At 44.6% G+C, this 26,787-nt stretch overlaps 1 protein-coding gene across 1 annotated transcript; it reads left to right on the top strand.

The window, feature by feature from the left end:
- Window positions 1-9,577: 9,577 nt before the first annotated feature.
- Window positions 9,578-26,554, top strand: ercc6l2 (excision repair cross-complementation group 6-like 2; the record flags this gene model as incomplete). Its single annotated transcript, XM_080004193.1, has 19 exons — window positions 9,578-9,958; window positions 10,059-10,175; window positions 10,710-10,903; window positions 11,514-11,607; window positions 12,185-12,252; window positions 14,405-14,612; window positions 14,771-14,911; window positions 15,131-15,247; window positions 15,465-15,584; window positions 15,659-15,730; window positions 16,507-16,652; window positions 17,030-17,125; window positions 17,318-17,417; window positions 18,825-18,977; window positions 19,286-19,375; window positions 21,170-22,193; window positions 22,299-22,453; window positions 23,068-23,249; window positions 24,847-26,554. The coding sequence occupies 19 exons, from the start codon at window positions 9,578-9,580 to the stop codon at window positions 25,958-25,960; spliced, it is 4,572 nt and encodes a 1,523-aa protein (XP_079860319.1). The 3' UTR covers window positions 25,961-26,554.
- Between the last annotated feature and the right edge of the window lie 233 nt (window positions 26,555-26,787).

Raw genomic sequence — 26,787 nt, 5'->3', positions numbered from 1 at the left:
GAAAGACCAGTTTACTCGCTTGCTCTCATACACAAGCAGAAGGCAAACATTCCCTTTATTGTGTCGACTTCTCTCTTTCTGCTGCTTTTCTCTTTCCCCCCTTCCTCCCCGGGCCCAGGAAGGGAGCACTCATCTGCTCACCCCGGAACAAGCCTGGAGGTAAGTAGACCACACACAGAGTGGAGAGAGAGAGGGCTCTCGCCCCCCCCCCCCTCTCCCTTTCTCACCCCTCTCTCTCCCTCTCCTCTCCCTCTCTCTCTCACCCTCCCTCCCTCTCCCTCTCTCTCTTGCTCTGGCTCTGTCTTACCCTCCCTCCATCTCCCTCTCCCCCTCTCTCTCTCTCCGTCTCCCCCCCTCCCTCTCCCTCTCTCTCTCCCTTTCTCTCTCTCTCTGTCTCTCCCTCCCTCCTTCTCCCTCTTTCTCTCCATCTCTCTCTCTCCCTTTCTCTCTCCCTCTGTCTCTCCCTCCTCTACTTTCTTACTTTCTCTATCTCCGTTTCCCCCGCTAGCTTCTTCTCTTTATCATTTCTGTATTTGTTGATCTCTCTCTCTCTCTCTCTCTCTCTCTCTCCTTCCTCCCCATCAGCCACCTCGTGTTCTCTCGCTCTCGCTCTCACTCCCTCTCTGCCATCTGCATTTTCTGGTTCCCCTCCTAGGGGTCAGTTTATCCCAGCCTGGCCAAGCCTGTGTTCCAGTGCGGGTCATCTCTCTCTCTCTCTCTCTCTCTCTCTCTCTCTCTCTCTCTCTCTCTCTCTCCCCCTCTCCCTCTCCCTCTCTCTCCCCCGCAGCAGTGTGTTCTGCCGCACTGTTTGTTTGAACGGGCCGATGTGAACCGTGGAAGGGGCCGGTCGAGACGCTAACCACGATATTTGTGCCTACGAGACCACCCAGCCTGCCTGACCATGACACCACTTGGGCGCTTGAGAGTTTCTCGAAAATTTTTTCAACGCCTCTGCTGTTCCCAGGGCCTCGGACTGAACCATCGCTGACAGAAATGAATCAGTGTGCTTCACCGATATGTTTGTGGGTGGGACGCGCTCGCACACAGCTGGGTGGGTATAGGTGTCGGTATGGGTGACAATGCCTCAGCTGTAAGAGGGTAGACGGTGTGTGTGTGTGTGTGCGTGCGTGCGTGCGTGCGTGCACGTGGAGTGACAACAAAGCCAGCAACCACAGAATTTTTTTAAAGTGATTCCCTCTAGTGGCTGCTCTGGAAAGGTCAAGGGAAGGAGACGGCCTCACCCATTCTAAATCGTATTCATTTCCACTGTACTCCGACGGCTCCGTGGCTTCCACAGCGGCGTTCATTTTACACTCCGTAAGCAACGCTCAGACAAAAGCGGCGTGGCCCAACGCGGCGTGTCGGAGACGCCGGGGCAACTGCGGGACAAAAAAACATTCATAAGAGCTGCAAACAAACAAGTGTGTTTGCTATTAATCACATCGATCAAAGCGGCTGCGTGTCGGGGCTTTTGTATGCGTAAAAAAGGAGTTTATTAAGGCTTCCATGGGGACGTTTAAAGACATAAAAAAGGCATTAAACCGGTCGGCCTGGCATGGAAGCAGACAGCTGATGTTGTGGATAAAGAGGCCTAAGCACCGCGCTGGGTGGCACTGTGGGTGAGCCGGGGATTTACAGTGTCTCCAGACCACACACAGACACATAGACAAAGAGCAAGTGGAGAAACCGAGACGGACGGAGGGAGAAAGTATAAGGAGAACTGGAACGAAAAAAGAACCGGGGAGGGAGGGATGCAGAAGGAGGGAGGGAGGGAGAGATAGAGGAAGAGGAAAAAGTCCAATCTGCGGAGGACTGAGGTTAGAGGTCACGGGTCTGGACTCTGGTGTCGTTATTCCCAGGATAGGAACTGAACTTCAGTTGTGTGCGCGCGTCAATGCAAATGATTTCCACCAAAAATGTATTCAAATTTGCGGGACACTCTCATGTATGTAGGAAGCCTGAGGCTAATTTATTAAAAAAAAAAAAAAAATGACTTGAGAGACCCAAAATGTCTGTCAATCAAAAACATTATTTCAGACTATGTTTTTCAAGGCAGTTCAGCGCAGTTCAGTCAGGTTTGAGGTGACTCCTAACTCATTTTCTGACAGTGTCAGTAAAAATGACACTGGTGGCGATGGCTTGGGTTCATACATGCATGTGGCTTGTACTCTATGTTACATGTTTGATTGTTTATTATTATTATTTTTAATATGTCATTTTTTTTAGGAGCCAATTTATACATATTTTAATATTAGTTGAACTCGTGAGTTTCAAAGTACTACTGTAATTTTCTTTCCCAGAAAAAAAAAGTTAGTACAGTTTAATTTACTTCTTTAAAACGTAGATAGGTGAAGCAGATCTCCGTCAAAGAACGGAACAAATGAAAAAAATGGAAATGGAAGAATGGAAATTATATGTTCTGAAATAAAGATGTATATATATATATATATATATATATATATATATATATATATATATATATATATATATCCTCATAGTTTTAACTTTTTTTTTTTGCCTTGTGGGGCCGTCTGGGTGAAGTTTCCAGCTCCGACTTCTGCAACGCGACCATGAAGGAGAAAGCAATGTGTGCTAAATGGTCCATACGCAGAGGTTTGGACTGGCCCTGAAAGCCCCTCTGGACCCCATATGGGGAATATGTGTACGCTGCATGCATGGACGCATGGCCTATGCCTCAGCAGGGCTGCTCCTGACCGGATAACATCCCATAAAACACAGACACACACACACGTGCACTCAAAAATTAACACGCACAATCCCGCAGAAAACCCACATAGAGTACACAAAGTTAACTGATATCACATACATGCAAATTAATATAATGGATTGGGAGTGCATGCATATACATTATCTGAAAAATGTACGCACTACCTTACAAACACTATTGCCTATAACTTTCCTTAATCCTGTCCTTCAAACATCATGTGGCATGCGCACACACAGTCGCACATGTAAACAAGCATAGACGTTGGTACACGTCCATACACATGCTCGCTATTTAAGCTTATCTCCTTTCACACACCACAACCACTAACAACCCCGGCACACAAAAAAAAAAAAAAAAAGCCCCTTTCAATCTAGACAGCAGAGTTCCCCTTGTCTCCACATCTTCCCTGCAGGAACTGAACCACCACAGACACCACGTTGTGTTCCCCCTGCTCCTGATTGTGAAGTGGGGACTGGAGGGGAACATAATTGCATGCTTAAACGCCTGAGAAACGAACGTCCACTTCTGCTGAGCTGGTACTTTTTGTGTGGCCTCATTGTTGGGACGTGCAGTCATGCAGCTCCCGGAGTCCCCGTCGGCGCTCGCGTCGGGTTAGGGGAGGACTCAGAGGAGTGGAAGAGGGGGAAATTGTCTCGCGGCCAGATATTTCTTTCCAAGACCAAGCGCTTTGTGCCCGTCAACCCTGCCCGGCGGGAGGAAGAGAAGGGTGGCTGTACACAAGGCGAAATTAAGTAAAAAAAAAAAAGAGAGTAGAGGGATCTTTGTCCTGCGGCCCTTTGTCGCTGGCCATTGAATCAGCTGTTGCGAGAGCCCTGCAGAGGCTTTGATAGCGAGAGATTTGGAAAAACAGAAGAAATTCGCACAAAGTGCACACAGGAGCGACATGTGCGCACGTGCACGAATTGCGCGCACGCGCACACACGCACGCGCGCGCGGCCGCACATGCACAGATTCCATACTTGGCCATACAGCGCTTTGATGTGCTCGTCGTGGTCGAAGCGAACGAACAAAAGGCTCCTCTATTGGGTAGCTGTGTAATGAAAAGGCGAGTTAGATCAAAATACGTTCGTAGCTACAACTCTGAGTTTTCTATCCAACCGCGGGACAAAGGAGACAAGGCATCCAATTGGGGTCATTGGGAAGCTCCGACGTTGTAACTCAATTAACAGAGCAGAATCATTGGTATCATCACAGCTGTCTGTTCTCCAAATTGGTCAACAGAGGGAGTCTTATCACAGATGACAGAAGAAGAAGGGAGCGGGCGAGGGAACAGGGAGAGAGAGAGAGAGAGAGAGAGAGAGAGAGAGAGAGTAATGAGGAAGCTTTCGCTTTACTCGTCCCTCTCTCGCTTCTGCGGCCGTGGGTCCGAGAGCCCCCCTGCCCACCACCACCACGCGGGGAGAGTTCCTGCAACTATGTCGAGAGGGTTCCTTTCAAGTGTGCCTTGTGTTTGTGTAATTGAGTGCCTCACTAATTAAGAAAAAGACAGAGGGGGGGGGGGGGGGGAGAGAGAGAGAGAGAGGAAGCGGGAGAGAGAGGGAGAGAGAGGGGGGAGGAGGGTGAGAAAGAAACTGGATTATGTTCAAAGCTGCTTGGAAGATATTCAAGTATTGTACAACTTAATTAAAAAGCATGGCAGCAGGCTTTTTGTCTGTAGCCTTTTGCTGAATGGAGCTTATTTACAGTGGCCGTCGTTACTTTTAGAAATCACTGGATTATCGGATGCTAAATAATATCAATTTAAAATGAGATTAGGCCGATAGCGGCCTTTGAACAACTGTCTATCTGCCAGCACCAGTGAAAAGCACCCCGGGCTGGGAGCGGCGTGAAGAAAGGATGTAGTCTGCAGGGACCGGTCTCCTACTGAGCCTCCGTGGCTCCTTGCATTTCCCTGGATGGGACGGGTGCTACCAAATGTTGTCCTGGAGGCGGCTTGCACGTCCGGTCATTCAGCAGTCATTTAATCCCAATGTTACTTTGCAGTAGATTTACAAAAGAAAGTAAAAAAAAAAAAAAAAGAAAAAGAAGAGTAGTGGAGACTACGGAAATAATACATTTTAAGGGGCAGGCATAGCCATAAAAAAGGGGGGGAATAGGGAAACATTACACAAGCTCTAATTTCGAGTCACTGGTTTGTTGTTAGGATCGAATCTGAAATACTGCAGCAGCAGTATCAACATTTTCTCTTTTTAAAGGGGACCTATGATGCTCCTTTCTACACTTGTTAATATAGGTCTCTGAGGTCCTTAAAACATGTTTTTGAAGTTTTTTTGCAAAAAAAACAAAACCACTCAGATTATGCATTCGAGCTATTGTGACATGCCCCTAAAAACGAAGAACGGGCTGTTTCAGTGCCTGTAGGTTTGATTGTGAAGGAGCAGCCAAGCCCATGGTTTTGAGCCAATAGGGTTTGAGCTTTACGCCGGGCCTTATTTACTCTGTAAACTTTCACTAATTTCTCCTTATCAGTACAGTAAAATCTGTTTCTGAACAAATTTGAGGCAAAAAAATATGCAATTCAGTTACTGAATCTTCACTCATATTAGATCTACAAGGCCTCATTTAAAAGTTCGTTCCGACTTTGGTTGCCGTGCTCCAAGCTTGTGGGAGACACCGACGCGGCACTGTGACTCTCAGACGCGGGATTTTTTGGTCGGGAAAATAAAATAAATAAATGCATCTAGAGTAAAAACACACTATCTTTGTTGGTTTTGTTTGGAGAAAGGCACAGCGGATCAGATGGAGCGGATGACCATATAAAGAAATCCTTGACGAGCGGATGTCAGCTTGTGCAGAGACTAGGAAAAGCCCTTGAGAACAGAGCGTCAGAGCGATCGGAAGCCTGAACGTTTTGTTCACAGCGATGACTTTGTCATTAGTTTAGTTCATTATTTGACACTTTGGCCGCGTCTAATATGAACATCCAACATAACATTATAAATATATGACAGAAAATAAGGAAAGCAAAATAGGTCCCTGTTAAATTATTATCACATAAATCAAGCAGCATCCTTTATTGGTTGTCATTAATTAATAAGGGACACTTATATGTATACTTGTATATCTTATATTTGTATTTAAAAATTAGGAAAACTTCACTTGTACTACAGAGTTAAGAAGAGAAACAGACACTTAACATCTTCATATGATTCAACCCTTTTGATTTAAAAGCATGTGGACATGACAAGCACTAGTGGTGACGTCATAAAAACTCAGTCGAGCACACAGCCCTGCCAAAGCGAGGACAGAATCTGACACAATTAATGGATTACTGTGAAACTAATGAAGTGTACACTTAAAAAAAAACAAAAACAAAGAAAGGACAAATGAACATAAAACTTTAAATATCAATCACATTTTCCCTTCTCTGCAATAAATATTGTTAGGAAGCCGAAAGTGTCATTTTTGGCTTGCCATTAATTGGTTTTGGCCAGGGCTGGACCCTCTGACTCATGGGAGAGAAGCCGTGGAACGCAGATGGAGCGTTTCCTGGATCCTGAGAGGAGCGGACAAGACCCCCATTCAGGTCTTCATCCACCCGATCATGACCAACAGCAATTCCAACGCCGCTGACGTGGAAGGTCTGTTGAATCCGCTATCGCCATTGACGCACCTTACCAAGACAGCTGCCACTGACGTGGAACCGTCTGTTGAATCCGCTATCGCCGTTGACGCACCTTACCAAGACGGCTGCCGCTGCCGTGGAACGGTCTCTTGAATCCGCTATCGCCGTTGACGTACCTTACCAAGATGGCTGCCGCTGACGTGGAACGGTCTGATGAATCCGCTATCGCCGTTGACGTACCTTACCAAGATGGCTGCCGCTGACGTGGAACGGTCTGATGAATCCGCTATCGCCGTTGACGTACCTTACCAAGATGGCTGCCGCTGACGTGGAACGGTCTGATGAATCCGCTATCGCCGTTGACGTACCTTACCAAGATGGCCGCCGCTGACGTGGAACGGTCTCTTGGATCCGCTATCGCTGTTTACGCACCTTACCAAGATGGCTGTCGCTGACGTGGAACAGTCTGTTGAATCCGCCATCGTGACAGCATTAAACAAACTGGACGATAAAAGCTTTTGTTGATAAGAACGATGTGTTTGTAAAAATTGAATTGACCAACTCACTCGCTCAGCGCCACGTCACACTTTCGGTTACTCTGATTGGTTGTAGGTCTATCCAATGCCCTGATTGGTTGTGGTTCTATCCATCTATCTATCCATACAATTTGGCGTGCACTCGTTGGTAACGCCCCTGGGAAATCGGAAAATGAACGGAGAGATTCCAGACTAAAACACATTCGCGAATTGGTCTGGTGATGCCAGGGGTAGCAATGAGGGAACATTCTTGGAGGAATGCAACATTTTTACCATTAGCAATCAAGCCTGCTAAACATTCTGGGGAAAAAAAGCATTTTAATTAATTAAGGGAGGGATCAAAATAGGCTGTTTTGTAAATAAAATGAAGGGATCAGCGATCAGATCAACTTAAGTAAATAAAATAGGGTTTTTCCTGTTGTAGCCGTCAACAATCTTGCTCCAAAATGATCTGTTGCCATGCTTACTTATAAACACAGTATTACTGTCTCCAAGCTCCATCCCCAAATTGACTTTCTCTAAACGTTGGCTCCGGCGCTCCAGATGAGGCAGGGCCCGGTCCGCTCTCTGCTATGGTACACTGCCATACAAAAATGGAACTTTCTGTTCCTGTTTTCTCAACGCTGAGAATTTATAGGGCAGCTGCCACAGATGTTCCCATAAAGAAAGCCCAAACACTGATGTCAAATGGTTTACATACTGCGCTGGATCTCACACACACACACTTGTTCTCCCGCTGAACCACGAGGGCCTTCCCTGGCCTCATTTGCAATAATACACACAAGGGCTGCAGCAGACAGAGGTAGAATAAATAGATCTGCGCTTGGAGATAGAGGGAGTTCTAAACAGCAGCCCGTTGTTGCTGTTGGGTGGCTGCCTCAAAGGGCCTAGGTCTGATCACCAAAGTTAAAACTAGATTTAACTTAAACTTAAAAAAAAAAATCTAATAAATTGTCAACTTTCTCAGCACAATTGCAAAAGGGGTGCATGAAAAAATTGGTCGTGGGATTTTTCCATTGGATTTTGCATTGTTGTTGAAAATAAGCTCCGTGGCAAACAAAAGTTATGATACTTTACTTTACACGTTTTTTTTTCCCGGCAAGATCATCTTCACCAACAAACACCACTTTTATGATTTTTGAAGTGTAAATGCAATCGCCAGAAGTAAAACGCAAACGTCAGGAGTGTGGCCTCACAGGCCTGTGAAGGAGCTACACCACGGTCGCAGGACTTTAACGCCACCACCGCTAAGCTTCCAACTTGTCATTTGATTTCACACGCTTACCTCTTCTACAAAAACCTGGAGAGTTTGAGTGAGAACCGTCTGCAAGAGCGAGTGTAAACACGACCAAGAGGCTGTGAAGGCGGACGAGCGAGGAGACGACTTTCCGTGTTCGGCGTGGTGACGTTTCATGTCCCCGACAGCCTCTGGAGCCTCATTTAGCCACTTGTAAGACACTTTAAAGCCTCAAAATTCCCATGTGGGGTATTTACTGTCGTGTTTTATGCCGTAGGCCGAAGACTTTATTCCAGGCATCGAACCTAAAACCCATTCAGAAAACCCATTGAGTTCCGGGTTTCCGGGTTTTAGTACTCATTCGTGCAGCACTCTGGTACTGGTAGGTTCTAGTCAAGCGAAGACATTTAATGCTGGAAGAAACATTTAAACATACAATCATAAACATCGAGCAGCAAAAAAAGCCCATAAACAATATTTTAGTTTTATTTTTGTCTTTACACAAATCTGTTTTTTATACTTGCATGCAAAAAAAACCCCAATATAGCCAAGATTTCTGTAAATTTGATGAATTGCAATTTCATTTCATTTCATTTCAAATTGTTTTTATTTTATTTAATTTAATCGAATCTAATTAAATTTAATTAAATATAAAACTTTATTTAAACGTGACCCAGGAGCAACAAAACGGAGGAACAAAAAAGAAGCACATTCTTGCACGTGTTAAGCACTTTCTTTCTTTTACCCTCCGTCTAATTCTTTGGCAAATAAATATCATGGTCACCTTCATAAAATATTTTAGCATTTTTACTTTGCAATTTTTGCGGAATAAATTGGGATAATTTCACAACAAATATTTTTCACAGTAGATTGAATATGTGGAAAGGGCAGGAACCGATGTCAAAATACATAAACACCCGGCAGGACATGCTATACGGACACAGTACGCTAGGCAACCCTTTCCCTATTTTACTTTCTAGTGCGGCACAAATGTCGTTGTTTTAATTTCTGTTCATGTTTTTTGTCTTATTATATATAATGTGAGTGTCGCATATTTATTTGTTTCCGTTTGTTGTGACATTAGCGAAGCCCATCTGAGGCTAAACGAGCTAACTAGCTCCAGAGCGGGGAGGGAGATGCAGCCCGATGGACGTTTAAGCAGACATCCATGGTGTGTAAGCCTTTTTCGGAGGTAATAGCATCCTGATTAAGCCCTTCTATCACTCAAAAAAAAAAGAACAAACATATTTAAACATTTTTCTGTTATTATTATTATCCCCCCCCCTCCCCCCCCTAGTATTCTCTATAGATACAACTTTACTGCTATTGCCTTTTCTTTCTGTGTGTGTGTGCTGCTGTGACATTACGATTTCCCCCCTGGGATTCATATCTAAACTATCTATCTAATTTAATCTCATCTTAATCATTTTCTTCACGTTTAGCAGTAGTATGGCATTAAGGTGACAGCTGCCTGACTCCCAGCCTGAGAGATGGTGCCCAGCAAGGGACCAGAATCCAGAGGCTCCACTCCACCTCCGCCGCACAATACTGATAGGAAAGACACCGCGGCACCCGTGGACGTCCCTCACCGCAATAAAGATGAGGACAAAGAGAAAGAAGAGGACGTACAGCGCCCGGGCACGAGCAGGGACTCCCACGAGAAGCCTCTGTTTCCCAACTGTAGACACCCCGGTGCTGCCGTGCCCCTGGTGCTGTCCCAGAGCGACGCCGGAGGCACGGAAGTTCCATTCACCATCAACAGATATTTGAGGGATTACCAGAGAGAAGGCATAAAGTTCATCTATGGCAACTACATTCGCTCCAGAGGGTGTATCCTGGGGGATGACATGGGTTTAGGGAAAACTGTGCAGGTATACTCATTAGTATTGTGGCAGTTTTTTTCCAATAATATTACAGAGTTTTGTAAATTGTGTTGTATGTAAAATGTTTTGTCCCTTTCTTTTCCCCCAGGTCATCGGTTTTCTTGGTGCTGTGCTGCAAAAGATTGGGACGTGGCAGGACATTGAGAACAACAGACCTCAGTTCCTACTGACGCAGCAGCCATCAGTTCAGAGGAAACCCAAAAAGGTTGGTCTTGAGATATAATGCTGATGTTGAAAGGGAAAGCATCACAAAAATACTATGATTGCACATATCTGCGCTCCTTTTCTTTGGCTTTATTATCATCATTTTTTTAGTTTTTAAGACTTCAAGTATTGGGAGTACATTTCATTATCATCTGGTAATTGCGTGCACTATAGCAAAAAAAGAAAACAGGCAAACAGTAAAGTGAAATCACACTTGTAAATTATAAGAAATATTACACTCATTGAATCGAGTGAGGCATAATAAGTATGTTTCATTTTGTAAATGGACATAGTCATCTGTGATAACTTTGTGGCAGGAGCAAATTTGATAGAAATATACCTTTACAGGAGGTTATTTCTACCTTTGCTTGTCAAGAAATAGCTAATGCTGGATTGTTAGCAATAGTCCAGGGATATATTTCTGGACATTTGGGTTGTGATATTATCTGACTCGAGTCAAATAAATTAAAATAAAAGGAATTTCTCTTTTTACTTATGAAGAACCTTGCCTTTGTACCTGTGTGACCTGTCTCAGGTTTTCTTGATTGTGGCCCCGTTGTCGGTGGTCTATAACTGGAAGGACGAGCTGGACACTTGGGGTCACTTCCAGTGTGTCCTCATCCACGGACTCAAGAAGGAAGAAGAGCTGGCTCGCATCAAGAATGGACGCTCTGAGATCGCCCTCACTACCTATGAGACTCTCCGCCTGTGTCTGGACCAGTTCAATAGGTCGGCATAAATATATTACAAATACAAATATCCATAATTACATCACTGTCTTGTATTTAGATGTCATTATTATAATGAAAAATTGGAGTACAAACAGAGTTCCCAGAAAGTCAAAAGCCATTATATTGCGGCTTCTCTGTTTCTTTATACATTTAATTTAACTCATTTGATTTAATTTCATGTGTAGTACATTCTGCTGCCTACTGTGCAAATCAAATCTGGCAAATCAAATCCCACTAATTGTATCACGCTAAGCACAATTAACCACAGCTTTCTAGTAGTTACAGACTAACTTTGAGACTTTAACTGTCAAACACAAATTGCAAGTCCATAACGATCATTGCATGCTGGTAACTGTTCAATATTCTGCCACACAAACATTATTAAACAGAAATACTGCAATCAGTCTTCATTAATAATAATAATAATAATAATAATAATTATAAAATGTGTTGAAATGATTATGGATAGATTATGGTCTTTTTTATCTCTAATGTTCAGCCTTCACCTCTAATTAGTTTATTCTATCTATTGTTTGATTAAAAAAAACTAAAAATAAACATGTCAACCAGCATTTGTACCTGAAAAGTTCCTCTGCTCCTCCCTGCAGCATAGACTGGTCTGCTGTCATTGTGGATGAGGCTCATAAGTTAAAGAACCCCAAATCCCAGATCACTCAGGCCATGAAGGAGCTGAAATGTCAAGTAAGATTGATGGATGAAACAAGGGATTTCTTTTGTGTCTTTTTTGAAGATATTACCAGTGTCTGATTTGTCTACTTAATGGGAGAGGAGGGGTCAGTCAATCAAAAATTGTTTCCAACAATTTTCCTTTAGTCCTCCTTTAAATTGTTATTACTGAATGTATAAATCCTTTATGTATGAAACAACATTTTGAAACACAACTGAGTTAGGTGACTGTCCCCTTCCGTCCTGTTCCGAAAAAACATGTGCGGGATGCATATCTCCCCGTTGTTTTCTGTTGCTATGGGACTTGATTTAGTAAAAACTGGATGTTTTGTGTAAATACATTTCTTGTAAATAATAAATCCGGTACCTCTGTTATGGGGAGAATGCATTTGCCACATTACATCACGTTCTATGTGCATGCGCACCCCCCCCTCATAAAATCAGGGCAATACGTCCTCCTGCGTATTTCGATCGCCCAAGCCTAGTGCTTAGGACCTAACAACTTAAAGTCTGCCTGATTTTATACAATATATATTCTCTATGATAGGCTTGTTTCTGATATTTTTCTTCTTTGTTTGCTTGTTTTATTAAGGTTAGACTTGGCCTCACTGGCACCATCTTGCAAAACAATCTGGAAGAGCTCTGGTGTGTCATGGACTGGTAAGTTCACTCGGCAGTTAATCTGTTTTTTGTTCATAACCAAGTCTCCCTCCCTATATCGTAGTCGTTCCCATATTTCTAGATTCTGTCGCATCTCCAGGGCTCAATACCTTTTAAAAGTGGTTGCCAGGCTGGCAACCAGGCATCAGCTTTTGGTTGCCATAACTGAAAATATGGTTGCCATTTATAGTCGCCTTATATATTGAGTAATTAAGATACTATGCAGTTCTACGTACACTACTCACAAAAAAAGTTTGGGATATTTGGCTTTCGGGTGAAATTGATGGAAAATGTAAAAGGTTTATGCTACAGTGATATTATATCGTGAAAGTAGGGCATTTAAGTAGAAGCATGCAATGGTGATTTCCTCATCTCAAACAATTTATTGAAACAAAAGCCAACAACCAATGTCAACGTCTCAATAACTTGTCATGTGCCCTTGAGCATCAAGTACAGCTTGACAATGACTTCTCATGCTGTTCACAAGTCGACTTATTGTCTGCATTGAGGCTTGACACCCCACTCTTCTTGAAGGGCGGCCCTCAGGTCATTGAGGGTCTGGGGTACAGAGTTATGAGCCTCTACACGGCGACTCAGCTGATCCCATAGGTTTTCTACGGGATTCAGGTCCGGAGAAAGTGCAGGCCACTCCATTTGAGGTGCCCCAGTCTCCAGCAGCCGTTCCCTAATGATGCCACCTCCATGAGCCGGAGCATTGTCGTCCATGAAGATGAAATGAGGCCTGTGTTGTTCATGCAGGGGCACAATGACTGGATTAATGATGTTATTCAGCTAGTATGGGCTTGTCACTGTACCATTCACAAAGTTCAGGGCAGTTCTGTATTGACTTGACACACCTGCCCACACTGTAACACCACCACCACCACCAAAGGCTTGTCTGGTGACAACAGTGGCTGATGCATAGCGCCCTCCTTGAAGTCTCCAACATCGTTGGCGGCCATCAGTGCATTTTATCTTCATCCTGAAATTTCACCCGAAAGCAATATCCCTAACTTTTTGTGAGTAGTGTATGTTTAATCATGGAAATGAGACATAAAAGAATGTTTAAAAGCCGTATTACATTTACCAAACAAAATTCTTTGGAGTTAGTGTTTTATGTAATACTTACAGAATTAGAATCTTCAGAGGGGAAGAAGACAGACAGACAAGAGCTGCGATAACACAAACTCGTTTGGTCACACTTTTGCATGTGTCTCTGTCTCTCTCTTACACCCAGTACAGTATATGCTCACCACACAGACAATAAGAATCTCAACAGTCCTGTTCGTCTGGGGATTGCATTGGGGGGATTGCATATGGATTTACATTGTTAACAATGGTAAATTCAAATTTGTGTCTTTCCATTTAAAATAAGCTCTCCACCAGATGAGGTCTGAGCCATGCTCATTATTAATGCTGTCTCTCTACAAAGATATAACTGGTTATTGTATTGTGATGGCTATATGTTGAAAAAGTTGACCAAATTGACTAGATAAAAGACTTAAACAAAGACATTTCCTGTATATTTTTATTTTATTTCAGTATATTTCACAATGTAGTTTCAGTTAGTTGGAGTTTTTTTGGTCGAGTTTTAACTTAAATGTTTTTTCATAGCTAGTTTTAGTTTTTAGTAAAAAAATTTTGTTAACTGTACAGGGTTGAAATATATGTCTGAAATATAGGTATGGTGGTAGCCGACAGTTTTCCGGGCTCTCATGAACGCATCACCTCCGACACGCATTTTTGGAGCCCGTGAACCGCTGAACCGCTTTGGAGTGCTTTCAACCAGAGACTAGAGCCGTGTCCACATTTGAGTGGATGGCGTCGTTCTCTTGGATGGATAAAAGAAAAAAAAAAAAAAATGCTCAAATACCGCCGTTCACTGGTGCCTGTGCGCACCAGTGCTCATGTGAATGAACGCACCAACGCACGCGCAGCGTTCTGGTTCCGACTGTAACAGTAATATTTAAATATCACTAATCCAACAGATTTATTTATGTTGGGGTGCACATTTTGCAGTTTGCTTTCCCTAGTTTTATGTTAAAAAGTGGTTGCCAGAAGCCACAAAATGGTTGCCAGTTGACCCAATCTGGTTGCCGTGGGCAACTGTTACCATCGAGCCCTGCTCTCATTTCATTTTGTCTCATTATAGGGCCATACCTGGTTGTCTGGGCAGCCTGGGTCACTTCAAGAACAAGTTTTCTGATCCGATTGAACAGGGTCAGAGACACAGCGCAACCAAACGAGCCTTAGCGACCGGTAGGAAGGCGGTCCGAGCCCTGGCAAAAAGGATCTCCCGCTGGTTCCTCAGAAGGACCAAAGCGCTCATCAAGGAACAGCTCCCGAAAAAGGATGACAGGGTGGGTGTGCAGCCATGGTCGGTGAAATTACTGCATTATTATTATTTTTTTTTCTTTTATTGTAAATTCAACAATGGCTCATGTGAACATCACAGTGTGGTATAAACACATGAAGGTCCTTATCTAATACTTATTATAGGTATTATTTGTTTTCCTAGGTGGTGTACTGCTCTCTGACCGACTTCCAACAGGCCGTGTATCAGATGGTGTTGGATGATGAGGATGTAACTTTGCTGCTGAGATCTTCAGAGAAGTGCGACTGTCGAAGTGGTCGCGCTCGACGGGGCTGCTGTTATAAGGTCTGCTCTTCTACCCATAGTTTGGATACATTCGTTTGAATAGATTTGTTTACTTTTAATGTATGGTATTACATAGGCAGATTTTTACTTAACCTTTCAACCTTGCCCAAGGTTCTAAGGAAATGTGCGTTTCTGCTTACTATCACCTTCTCATGGGCTTTGACTCTGTGTTTCTTTTTGATTCATACCCAAGTTGTGGGATGATTTATTGTGTTGCAGACCAACTCTGAGGGTGTGGAAGTGAAGGAGCTGTATTTTACTTACTTGGCCATATTGAGGAAGGTTGCAAATCATGTTGCTTTGCTGCAGTCCACGTGTGGCACCAGCAAGAAACAGGTACAATTTGTTTGTATTGTTATTGGTACTCTGTTGATAACGCTGTTTACATACAGGATACACGCAGAATAGATATAAATTAATAAATGCATGGACATGTATATATCACTATCTCTATCTCACACTTTGTTTTCTTTAGTCTACCCTTTTACTTTGGTCAATGTAACTCGTCATACTAGCGGCTTCACCACTCAGTCATTCAACGTCTGTCTTCCAGGCCAAATATGTGAGCGCCATTTGCCAGAAGGTCTTCCAGAAGTTTCCAGATTTTATGCAGAGATGCAAACAGGAAGCGTTTGAAGCCATGTCGGACCCCGTCTATAGTGGGAAGATGAAGGTACGTCGCAGTCGTAGCGCATGGTCGATAAAGCCGCGCTCTCCCTGTCCTGACTTTAACCTGTTCCTCTGCAGGTCCTCCAAAAGCTGCTGAATTATTACATGAAGAGGAGAGATAAAGTGCTCATTTTCTCTCTCTCCACCAAGGTAAAACATTTTCTTCGTCCATATTCCGGTTTGAGATTCAAAACTTTATTGTACGGTATCGCAAAATCAAAGGGGAACTAAACTAAGCGTGTCTAAAATGTTGATTGAAATACTGAATTGAGATTGAATGAGTACCTTTTTTTTTTTTTTGTTTTTGGAGAAAAGCAACTGCTTGAACACACTGCTCCCGCAGTTTAAATTGCTGCGGTAGCCGAAGCAGATGACTTGTTTACAGATAAAATAATCGTGCAGACATGGCCTTCTCATGACACCCCGGATGAATAGCTAGGCTTCAGGACTTATTATGTGAGGGCAATTAGAGTTTTTATGATAATTGGCCGCAGCGCAAAGTCCAATGGTTTTTGTCACCTGAGACGGTGCAATAACATTCCCCGGCTTCTGTCTGCTGTGAGATCATCTCTTCAGGCCCGTTGTTTGCCTTTTTCGGGGAATTGTAGAGCCTGCTTTTGAATCTTCCAAGAGTTAAAGGTAATGTTTTGGGGAAAAAAAAACAAAACCAAAAAAAAACGGTTAAATAATGTGGCTTGTTCATTGCGTTTGTTGCTTTAACTTCTCTTGCTTATTTAAATCCTTTGAAAATGTTTTTTAAAAGACAGATAAGAAAACACATGTAAAAACAACACCTCATAAAATAGCACTCACATAAAAGCGAGATTATAAAAATGCCAATTTAATTTAGGTTTGTTGTTGAAGCGCTGAATGTATTTGAACTTGGAGTGGGTTATTTATGAATTTGTTCTGAAACAAACGTTAAGCTCTTAGACGTGCTAGAGAGCTACTGCATGGCCGAGGGGCTGGACTACACCAGGTTAGACGGCTCCACCAAACCCAAAGACCGAGTCAGGATCGTCAAAGACTTCAACAGCAGTCGTCACACCAACCTCTGCCTTGTGTCCACACTGTAAGTTTCCACACATGTTGGCTATGTCTTCTCATCATTGATACTTAAAGAAATGCTCTGCTGTACTGTATTTCAAGTTCAAGTTCAAGAGATTATTTGTCACATACATATATACAGTCATACATATATGCAGTGAAATGTCATGACACCCAGTGATTACGCACAATAAGCTCTATAAGCTCTAAAAATACTAAAATGTGCGTAATTTCTGTCTTCTATCCACATCACTGTGGGCATCATGGCCTTCATCAAATACTGTGTAATGTAATGTAATGTAACTGCTATTTATAAGTACTTTTAATATGTAATATACCTAAGCTGTATGTTAAATAAAACATCAAGTTTTGAACCTGACTTTCATCGACATCTCCCCTCAGGGCGGGTGGTCTTGGTCTGAACTTTGTAGGGGCCAACGTAGTAGTGCTGTTTGACCCCACCTGGAACCCAGCCAATGACCTGCAGGCTATTGATAGGTAGGATTATGGTCCTTATTATTGTATATATTATTAAAACCGGTAAAGGGTTTTGCGGTATCTTGTTGTATCACACCAGCAAGGCTTGCTGGCTGGTGATAATCTATTCTGTGCCACATCAAATATGGAAATGTTTATATCTCTCTTTTGGTGTGAACGTAACATTTCTCTCTCTGGCGTTCTCTCTCGCAGGGCCTATCGTCTTGGTCAGTGCAGGGACGTGACGGTGCTGAGGCTGATCTCACTGGGCACGCTGGAGGAAATCATCTACCTCAGACAAGTTTACAAACAGGTCTCTACTTTTCCTGATGTGCCAATCTGTCTCTGAGAACAGTGTTAGAGGTTCTGTCACCTTACTCAGCGTGGGCGATTGAGCAAAATTCCAATCGGCGATCACTGGGGGGCGGCGATAGCCAATAGGCGATGCTATCGGGAAGGGGGTTGGGGGGGGGTGCGTAACGTAATTTGACGTGGTATTTAAGTACTTATACAAAAACATCCAGTTTTTACAGTGGGGACACAGTAGGGTTTTCTTTTGTTTTCGAATGGGACGGAACGGGACAGTCCCTTAGCGGGACAGTTATGCTTAAAAAAAAATGTTTCATACAAGTAGGAAACAAACAAACATAAATAGATCTAAAATAAAAACACAGGAAGACGGACGGACAGATGGCCCACCGCTGTCTGGAGGCGAAATAAAAAAAACAAAAAACGCTCCAATTCTCTGAGTTAGGTTTACGTTTTTCATTTTTCCACACAAGTAACTAAGGAAACAAAATCGTCCCAAATCAAAAAATCGAAATAGATCTCTCGCTGTGAGATTATATTATGTATTACTATATTATAATCACAATATATTAGATTTGGTTTTCACACTACATGACTGATCGGCGACAGAGGGTCACACATGACAAGATCTTTCACCGGGTGGAATCCCCGACGAGTCTGTTGGGTCTCCAAACTACGTTTTGTCAAGAAAAAACACACGAGAATTGACACCAGAAATTAAGCGATACCATGTGCGGGACAGGATTATATAACTTTTATTTAATTATTTATCACTGTAAAAAAAGATGTCTGCTCTCAGACACCCGACCAGATATTAAACCGTTTGATATCTCGCCAGCGTCTGCGAGCGCTCGCCCAGGAGTCGGATCGCGTTGTGAGCAATTCACACCATACGCTCGTCACTCACCAGAGCGCGCTATGCTTTTCCTCCGATCTGGGGCTTTGCTTGGCGACCTCCAAAAACCTGTCGGCAAGTGGAAAATCAGGCCAGAATCACGTAGTCTGTACTCGGCATAAAGTCGTCATCACATTCCGTTTCTGTGGTCGTAGTTGATTCAGGCAATACACTTCACAACGAGGATTAGAAGAACATAAAGTCACAACAACGAGAGGGGAAACATCAGTCTTTTTTTTTTTTTACATGCAATACAAGAACACTTTTACACAATGAACATTACAAATAATCAATAAACACGACATGGTGTTAGTTTTTTATTAAAGATGCAAACAAAAAGGCTCGCTGGCCAAAACGGGAACATAAAACAGCGACGAAAAAAAATCGGCGTCAGGGTCCATGTCGCTCACGATCTGGTCCACAGGGTCTCGTTCACTGTACCACGCCATCCCACCTGCGAGACAAAACAACACATAAGGTCCCTGCCTAGTCTGACTTCCTACTTTTTTCTGCTAGCAATTGCAGAGTTCGGTGGTGGACAGAGAGCACGCCCGGCGGTACTTTGAGGCGGTGCAGGGCACCGATGGCCATAAGGGGGAGCTATTTGGGATCAAGAACCTCTTTAGGCTGCAGACCAAGGGGACATGCCTGACCCGCAGCATACTGGAGGTCCGAGAGCATGTTGGTTCTTCCCTAAGACGTTTTGTGTCTTTTATTGTTTTATTATTTTAATGCTTTTGGTGAACATGTTATGGCATTTCTTAAAGGAGCACCGTCAAATTGAATTATATGTTGTTTACTCGTCAGTACACACATTGTACATCGCCCATAACCATTTTCCTGACGATAGCTTACTTTTTTCGATTTTTATTATTGTCTCTTGTTTCAAAATCCTAATGATATGATGATAAATCTACCTTAAAATTAGCTGCTGGTCAATGATAACATATATTTTGGGTCGTTCTTTTCCCTCGTAGCGAGAGGGCCGAGTGGAAGCAGATGTCCTGACGAGCGTCACACACCAAGCAGGCGAAGAGGAGAAAGAGGAGGAGAGGATGAACCCTAGCGTGAGTAACCTCGACGTTCTCAGGGAACCAGAACGCGGGGTGTTCGTCTTTCCCATCCCACACTCCCCCTCTTCTTTCCCAAAGGCTTCCCCCCGCCCCCCCCCATTCCCACGTGAAAGCAGAGACACCTCACACATGGAGCTTCCTGTCTGTCAGTCAAGCGACTCACCTCACAGTTAATTCTGCCTTGCGCCTTATTTTTTTCCATCACTTTTTCCTCTCGTTTCAGAGTTGCTACTTGTTTTTTTATTTTTTTGCCCTCCGCTCTCTCTCTCTCTCTCTCTCTCTCTCTCTCTCTCTCGCTCTCCCTCTCGTCTCTTCCTCCACTTTCTCTCTCTCTCTCTCTCTCTCTCTCTCTCACTCTCTCCTTCTCTTTGTCTCTCTGGGATGCTGTGCTAGACAGCTGGCTGTAATTACCTAATGTCTTAATGGAGGAAGCAGACCACACTGGAGCCTATCTCCTGCTCCTGCTGTCGGCCTGTTTGTTTACACAGCGATGCCCCTTATCATCCTGTGGCCGTTCCCAGCCAAGGCTCCGCACACTGGCATCTTTATAGGCCTGCCTAACCACCGAAGCAATTATGACAGTACAACAGACACCAGGCTGTCTTAAAACTCACACACACACATGCACACACACACACACACTCTATCCCCAACACCAACGACTGTACAACAGGCGTTTACTGATTTAAAGATTGCAAGGAGCAGCACAGTTGGGAAAGAGTCATCTGGTCGGCAAATTTGGTGAAAGTGGCGTCGCTGTAGGTGGCCTCCCTCATAATGGCCCATTCTTTACTGCGACCGTCACAGTGTACGCTACTGTTTCATTGTCATTACGTCACAATAGAAGGCGTGTGTCATGTTCAACATGATTTATCGCAAGGATTATTTGCCAGGCAATATATACAATGGTCAGATAGAAATGCTCAAAACAAGGAATGCATGAATGAAGGGGATTGTGGCACTGGGTTTGGAGCGATATTGCACGCGACATTTATTTTCTCGAAACTTAGTTCTGTATGTGCATTCATTTTCTATAGTTTAGATCTTTCAAACAAGCGGTTCCCAACGTTTTTATTCTGTGTTGGCGAGGGGGGCTGAGTGTCTCCCCATTACGCACGAGGAAAATAAAATACATTACATACATCTACAATGAAAAAGTATTAGGGTCACGCAAAAAAAATTCCCCTATGTCTCAAGAATAAACTTGGAATTCCGGCACTCACAGTGCGGCTGCCCACCACCGTTAAGCGGCGTATACAGCGCTGGGAAGGGAAAATAAATAATACATAGATAAATAGATCCGAGCCGGCGAGGGGGGCTCCCCCGTCCGCACTGCGGCTGCCCGCAACCGTTAAGCAACGGACCGTACAGCGCGGGGAGGGAAGATAAATTATAGATAGATAGTTAAATAGATAAATACATCTACAATAACAACACACTGTTCGCTCACTCTTTCAGATTCCAGATCCCTGGGATTGGGCATTGCAAAAAAAAAAAAAAAAAAGGACAGGCTGAACAAGGGACCCCCAACCGCCTTCTCACGGCCCGGTGGCCAATGCGGCAACCCCCGTTTTAGACATCTGAATTCCATAAAATTGCTCATAATCTATGGTGGAATTGGCCTGCTGCACCAGCAGAGAATTGGGATACATCTGAAAATAAAGTTCAGAAGATAACTTAAGCATGCGTTCTGTAACTATCAGTCACTTTGAAGAAAGAACCTGAACAGTCGGCTTTAGTTAGAAACAGCCTTCCACCGATCTCTTTGTATGTGTCTTTTTATTTTAGGAACCTGGGAAAGCTCCACCTCTAAATGCCTCTAAATCGCCTGACGAAACGTCCAAAGAGAATGCAGGTGCATCACCGATCCCCAAAGGGCTGCTGGACTTCAGCAGCGGGAGTGAGGATGAGGAGGGCTCAAAGCCCAACGGGGAGGATGTGACATGGGGTGGAAATGCCTCAACCAGTCCCGGATCCCGGGTGAATCTTCTCCAGTGCGGTTTTTCCAGGCTGCTGCAGAGGATGGGAGTGCAGCCCGGGTCACGGGGGGAGGACAGCAGTCAGAGTGAGTGCGAGTCTGGCGAAGGAGGGGACTGGGACAGGCAAGACGTCGGTGAGGCAGAGAGCTCGGATAACAAGGCAGGAACTTCCCCGGGGGACTCCAGGTCCCCTTGTTTGCCGAGAAATGGAGAGGTCTGCGTCCCCAAGTCGAGAATGAATATGTGGGATATTTCCAGTGGTTCTGATGGAGAAGATGGGGGGAGATTGTCAAAGATGAGTGACTGTGTTGGAACAGGAAAGAGGAAGCAAATGACAGGGAGAGAGGAAAGTGACTCAAGGTCAGACAGAAATAGGTTTAACAAGGCTATTAATAATAAATCCAAGACTACAGTTCCAGGAGCGCGCCATGTTGAGGATAACTCTGAGTCTGATGACTTGGATATATCAGTTCAGCCTCGTCCCAGGGTGGATACTCTCAACCCACGGACTGGAGAGAAAGAAAGCAACGGCAGGAACAGAAAGAGACGAACCAAGAGAGCCAGGTCCAGTCACACGGAAGACATCGAGAGCTTCACCTCCTCAGATGAAGAACACACTCCCGTTAAGAAAGGCAGGTCTTCAGAAGGTGATCTCAAAACCTTACGGCAAGAAAGACCGACATCCAGCAGATTGCAAGATGGACAAAAAGGACAAATAGAATTAACCAAAACTACACACCAAGCAAGCACAGAAAGTTCTAGAGCGGTTTCATTCACTGCGCTGAGAACTCAGAGAAAGACACACCGAGATGGAACCATTGACAGTGTTCTCGGTAAATTATGGTTCTCATTTATTTAACATTCTTCCCAGTTAATCACACTTGACAGCTGTATTAAACTATATCCCAGTGTGTGTGATAATGTGTTGTATCCTGAAGGCGGAGTCACAGAGGTGGTGTACACCCACTCCAACCAGCGTGTGGTGGGTGGGAGTAAGGCTGAGGAGCGCATCAGCAAGGCTGCTCTGCGCGACGTGTTTGATCGCAACGTGTACTCTCAGCTTCCAGCCAATCATCTTCTTGGCACCCAGGTGGTACGTAAGTGCTTAATTGCACCAAATTGTTTTCGACACCTGGGTTCACCCTTCGTCTTTGCCCTAAGAACGTCACTTTCTGTTCTCGAAAGCTTTGCCTTCTTCTGATCGATTGATTTGTTTTGTTTCCGTGGTTACTTGAGGTGTGTGCTGCTGTGAAACCTTGTGAATGTTCATCCATCTAGACAGTTTACTGACCCCAACTAGCTACGCTGGTTTATCAAATTCTTGGATTGCCGGGAAAGCTGGGACCCGCCACTAACAATGGGAACAGCATATAGAGTAGCATATGAATTTAATGGCCTTTTCTTATTAAGTGCCACCTAAATAAAATGTATTTACAATAAAAGAAAAGATAAAAGAAATCCCATATATGGGATACATGTCAAATATGGGATTTATTATTATTTTTTTTACAAAATAATCTTTCTGATTATGTCTTTAAGTTACTTCTTGAAACCCAATATTTTATTTGTAATATTTATCAGCCTTAGCCGATCTATCCTCAATTTCCTTTTTTTAAAGCATCCTCTTAGGTCAACCTTCCAAAAAGCAGATTAATATGTGACGTCTAGGAGGAGTTGTCACCAGTTATAATTGTCTTGCCGTTTTAGAGCCTCTCAGAGGACCTTCTGGACAGCCCGCCCCGCCCCACTGCCGTCGGAGATGAGCCAACTGCCGCTACCAGGGAAGGGAGGCCCAGTGCGGACCACCCCGTCACCTTCACAACCAAGGCCGTCCACCAGACCAGAAACACCACCGTTATCATTGGACAGACTCCACTAGCCATACGCAGGTACCCAGGGAGGGAACAGAGGGAAAGCGATGGGGTGCGGAAAGGAGGGGAAGAAGGGAAGGAGAAGATGTGGATGGAGAGGAACAAAAAATTGTGGTCAACCAGAGAAATGGAAAGGTTTCAAAATAAATGCAGATAATGTTGTGGAGGAATGGAAGGTTTTGGATGAGAATAGGTGCGGGAAGAACAGAGCGGGCGGGGGAGGAGGGGAGGAATTCCTGGCAGTGGAGGGAAGTGGGCCAAAACTCACCACAGTTATGGTGTTGAGCGCCCCCCAGCTGGGTTTTAGGGAATAAGTGTGGAGGGAGGGAGAGGGAGAGAGAGGGGGGGGGGGGGGAGGGAGAGAGAGAGCACCTTAGAGCTCTCCCTCCCACCTATTTCCCAGCATCATGCCAAACATTACCCAGTTGTGCTCAGAGTCCAACAGTGCAGGAGTTTTCCCCTCCACAACCACAGCCCTCCTGGGACCCCCCTGCCCCCCACTAAAAAATGATCAGCCTCGTGGCTTCCAACCCACAAAGAACCTTTACATGTTCTAACATGCATGCACACATGCACGCACTCCCTCCTCAAACACAAATACGTTTAACTCACACACACACACACAAAGATCTGTTGTGTTGCGTCATCCTCACATACGCACCTTAGAAACACACACACACACACAGTCGGCTCTGGGGTACGGTCCGATTACTCAGGGGACTTTTTGCATCAGGGGAATAAACTCACACTGTAGTTATTCATTCACGCTCCCCCAAACTCCACTGTTGAATAGATCAAACCTGCATGCGGCGCTTTTCACTGACGCTGCTTTTATTTATTGTTTTTCCAATGGAAGCCACAAATGTTCGCAACACCTCGTAACGCCACCGCACCACAACCGGCTTTGAAGTATTTCTGTCCCTGCATCTGGTTCGACCGAGGTTTTAATGGCTCACCGAGAGCCGGGGAAAGAGACCCGGTACTGTATGGGTGCCTGGATATTAGCCTGAATATATATATATATATATATATATATATATATATATATATGGAGCTAGTCATCTGAGGTTAGGCATGACGAAGCCACAAAATATCGGATTATTAGCGGAGGCCTGCAGCTACTTTTGTGGCTTTTTTGAGACGGTTTTCCTGTATGTATGTGATTACCTGGTTTTCATTCATTCATGCCAAATATTATCCCGTATTACCTTGCACTGTTTACTCAAACAAAATCAATCCAGCGAGGATCGTGTTGCGTAAATGTAGTCCGTCCTTTGTTGTTTTTATGTGTGTGCGCATTAGAGCTGTGTTACAACGATACTCCGATGTGATTCAATTCCTGTTGCAGTCATGCAACCATTTTATGCTTGGATTAAATACCACCACAGTCACAAATTAATTGAAATATTGAATTTCTGGATTAGACTGAATTTGTCTGTGAAATATTTTTGAAAGTTCATAGCAGTTCTTCTCATTACGTATAAATTCAAAATCAAAATGTGTCGAAATTGAACGGTGAGATCCTGCCAGACACCCGGCCTTAGTGTGCACCTAGGCATGCGTCTGCGGGCGCGGCCGTTCTCTCCGCTCACTCTTGGCTTTTTCATTCACGCAGGCGGCAGCTGGAGGAGATGGCGTCAAAGTTTGGATTCCGCTCGGCCCGTCAGTTTGCAGAAGACGTTCTGAGAAGCGGCTCGAACCAGAGAGTGGCCCGGCTGCGACAGCACTACTGCTCACTCGACGACCCGGAGCTGGCCGAGGTGGTCTCGAACCGCTTTCCCAAACCCCTCTCGTTGGACCCCCGACCCATCTCTGAAAGCGCCCCACGTTCCCCTGCCGCCACCTCCAGGGCGACGAAGCATAGAGCTCGAACAAAACCAACTCCTAACAAAGAGTTGAGGACCAAACGAAAATCCGCGCCAGACTCTAGAAACCTTCCCGAGAATATTCCAGAGCACCGACGTCGCATTAAAATCCCTGAGTCGCAGGAGCCGAAGGAAACGCTCCGCAGCGCCAGAGAACACAGCAGGACAAAGAGAGCTAGTGTTTCCAGCCCCGGACCCTCCAGGGCAGGTGGTGGTCTTGGCTCGGACCGGGCCAGGAGCAGCGCTATGGGGCCTGGTGAGGCCGCCGCGTTCCACGGCCAGGAAGACAGAGGCGGCCCTTCTTCTCCCACTCTGGGCAGCGGCCCCCCGACCACACCGGTCAAACCCAGCGGACGGGCAGAGGAGAGCGGGCCAGAGTCTCGCCTCGGGGCTGGAGATGCTGGGGGAGGCCAGATGGGCGCCGCCCGGCCCCATCATCCTCCTCCTCCTCCTCCTCCCCCCGCCGCCGAGTCCTCTTCCCGCGCCAGCCGTCGCTCGGCCCTCACGGACCTGATAGGAGACACCTCCATCCTGGACGACCTGTTCAGAACTAAACCTCGGGCTGTGAGTTCAAAGCTCACCACAGCTTCTCCGTCTGGAAGTGCTCCCAGTGTTCACGGCGCGCACGGTGTCCCCCCACCACCACCACCACCACCACCTCAGAGGTCGACGTGCGCCCGCAAAGACTTCTGGGAGATCCTGAACGACGGGAACGAGGAGAGCATCAACAGGTTAACGGACCTGTCAGAGGTGGAGAGGGTGTGTACGAGCACGAGCATCACAGGGAGGACTCGGCCTGGGGTGGAGGAAGGAGAGGGCGCCGTACTCTGGAAGGCCAACGACAAGTTTCTTTGGAAGAAATGAGATGAAGAAGGAGCCAAACCAGGAAAATCCTCGGTCTTTGAGGCTTTTTAAATTCTTAAAAACCCTTCTTGAAGCGCCTTCAAAAGGTATCTTTTTATTGAGGTTTATATGGGTGTAATCCGCTATATTGTTTTTACAGTTTTTACAGACAGTTTTCTTTCATTTTTTGTTGTTTTAAATGTGCTCTGAATGGGCACGTGTTTTAATGTGCCATTGTGGAAAAAGAAGAGTTACTGACATTACAATAACAATACACACAGTATTCTACATTTTTCCTTCACGTTTTCTTATACTTGAAAAACTTCAGCAATATAATGGAGTTTTTTCTCTTTTTTTTTTTAACTATGATGCTGTTTTGGAGGAAACCTCTTATTATGTTAATTGATGTATTATTCTACAGTTTTAATTTGACAGAATAAGGGAGTAAAGGCGTCATGCATTTGATCTGAGTTTCAACAAACAATTAACCTGAGACTTGAAAATCTCAGAGCTGTTACAAGTGTTTATTTTGGAGTGAGAATACAAACAGGTTAGATTAATTATTCGTTTTCCTGGCTCGATCAGTGCAACAAAATAAATACAAATTCTCCCGTGTGAACGTACGTGTACGTGTCTTATGATAATACACTGCTCTGTCATGTACAGTCCTGTCAGGAGGCGGCTTTTGCTGTCACCACAAGGATGTTGGTGGTCCTGCAGAGGAATCGCTTCAAACTCCTTAATAGCTGTCAACTCTGTCACTCAGTACGTCTCTCTCTCTCTCTCTCTCTCTCGTTGAGGTTCTGCACAATGCTGTGCTTAGTAATGTGATAGTCTGTGGTTTGGCT

Source organism: Zeus faber, assembly GCF_960531495.2.
Source record: "Zeus faber genome assembly, chromosome: 7".
Classification (NCBI taxonomy): domain Eukaryota; kingdom Metazoa; phylum Chordata; class Actinopteri; order Zeiformes; family Zeidae; genus Zeus; species Zeus faber.
The sequence above is the reverse complement of the archived record's forward strand: the minus strand, read 5'-3'. Positions and strand labels throughout refer to the sequence as shown.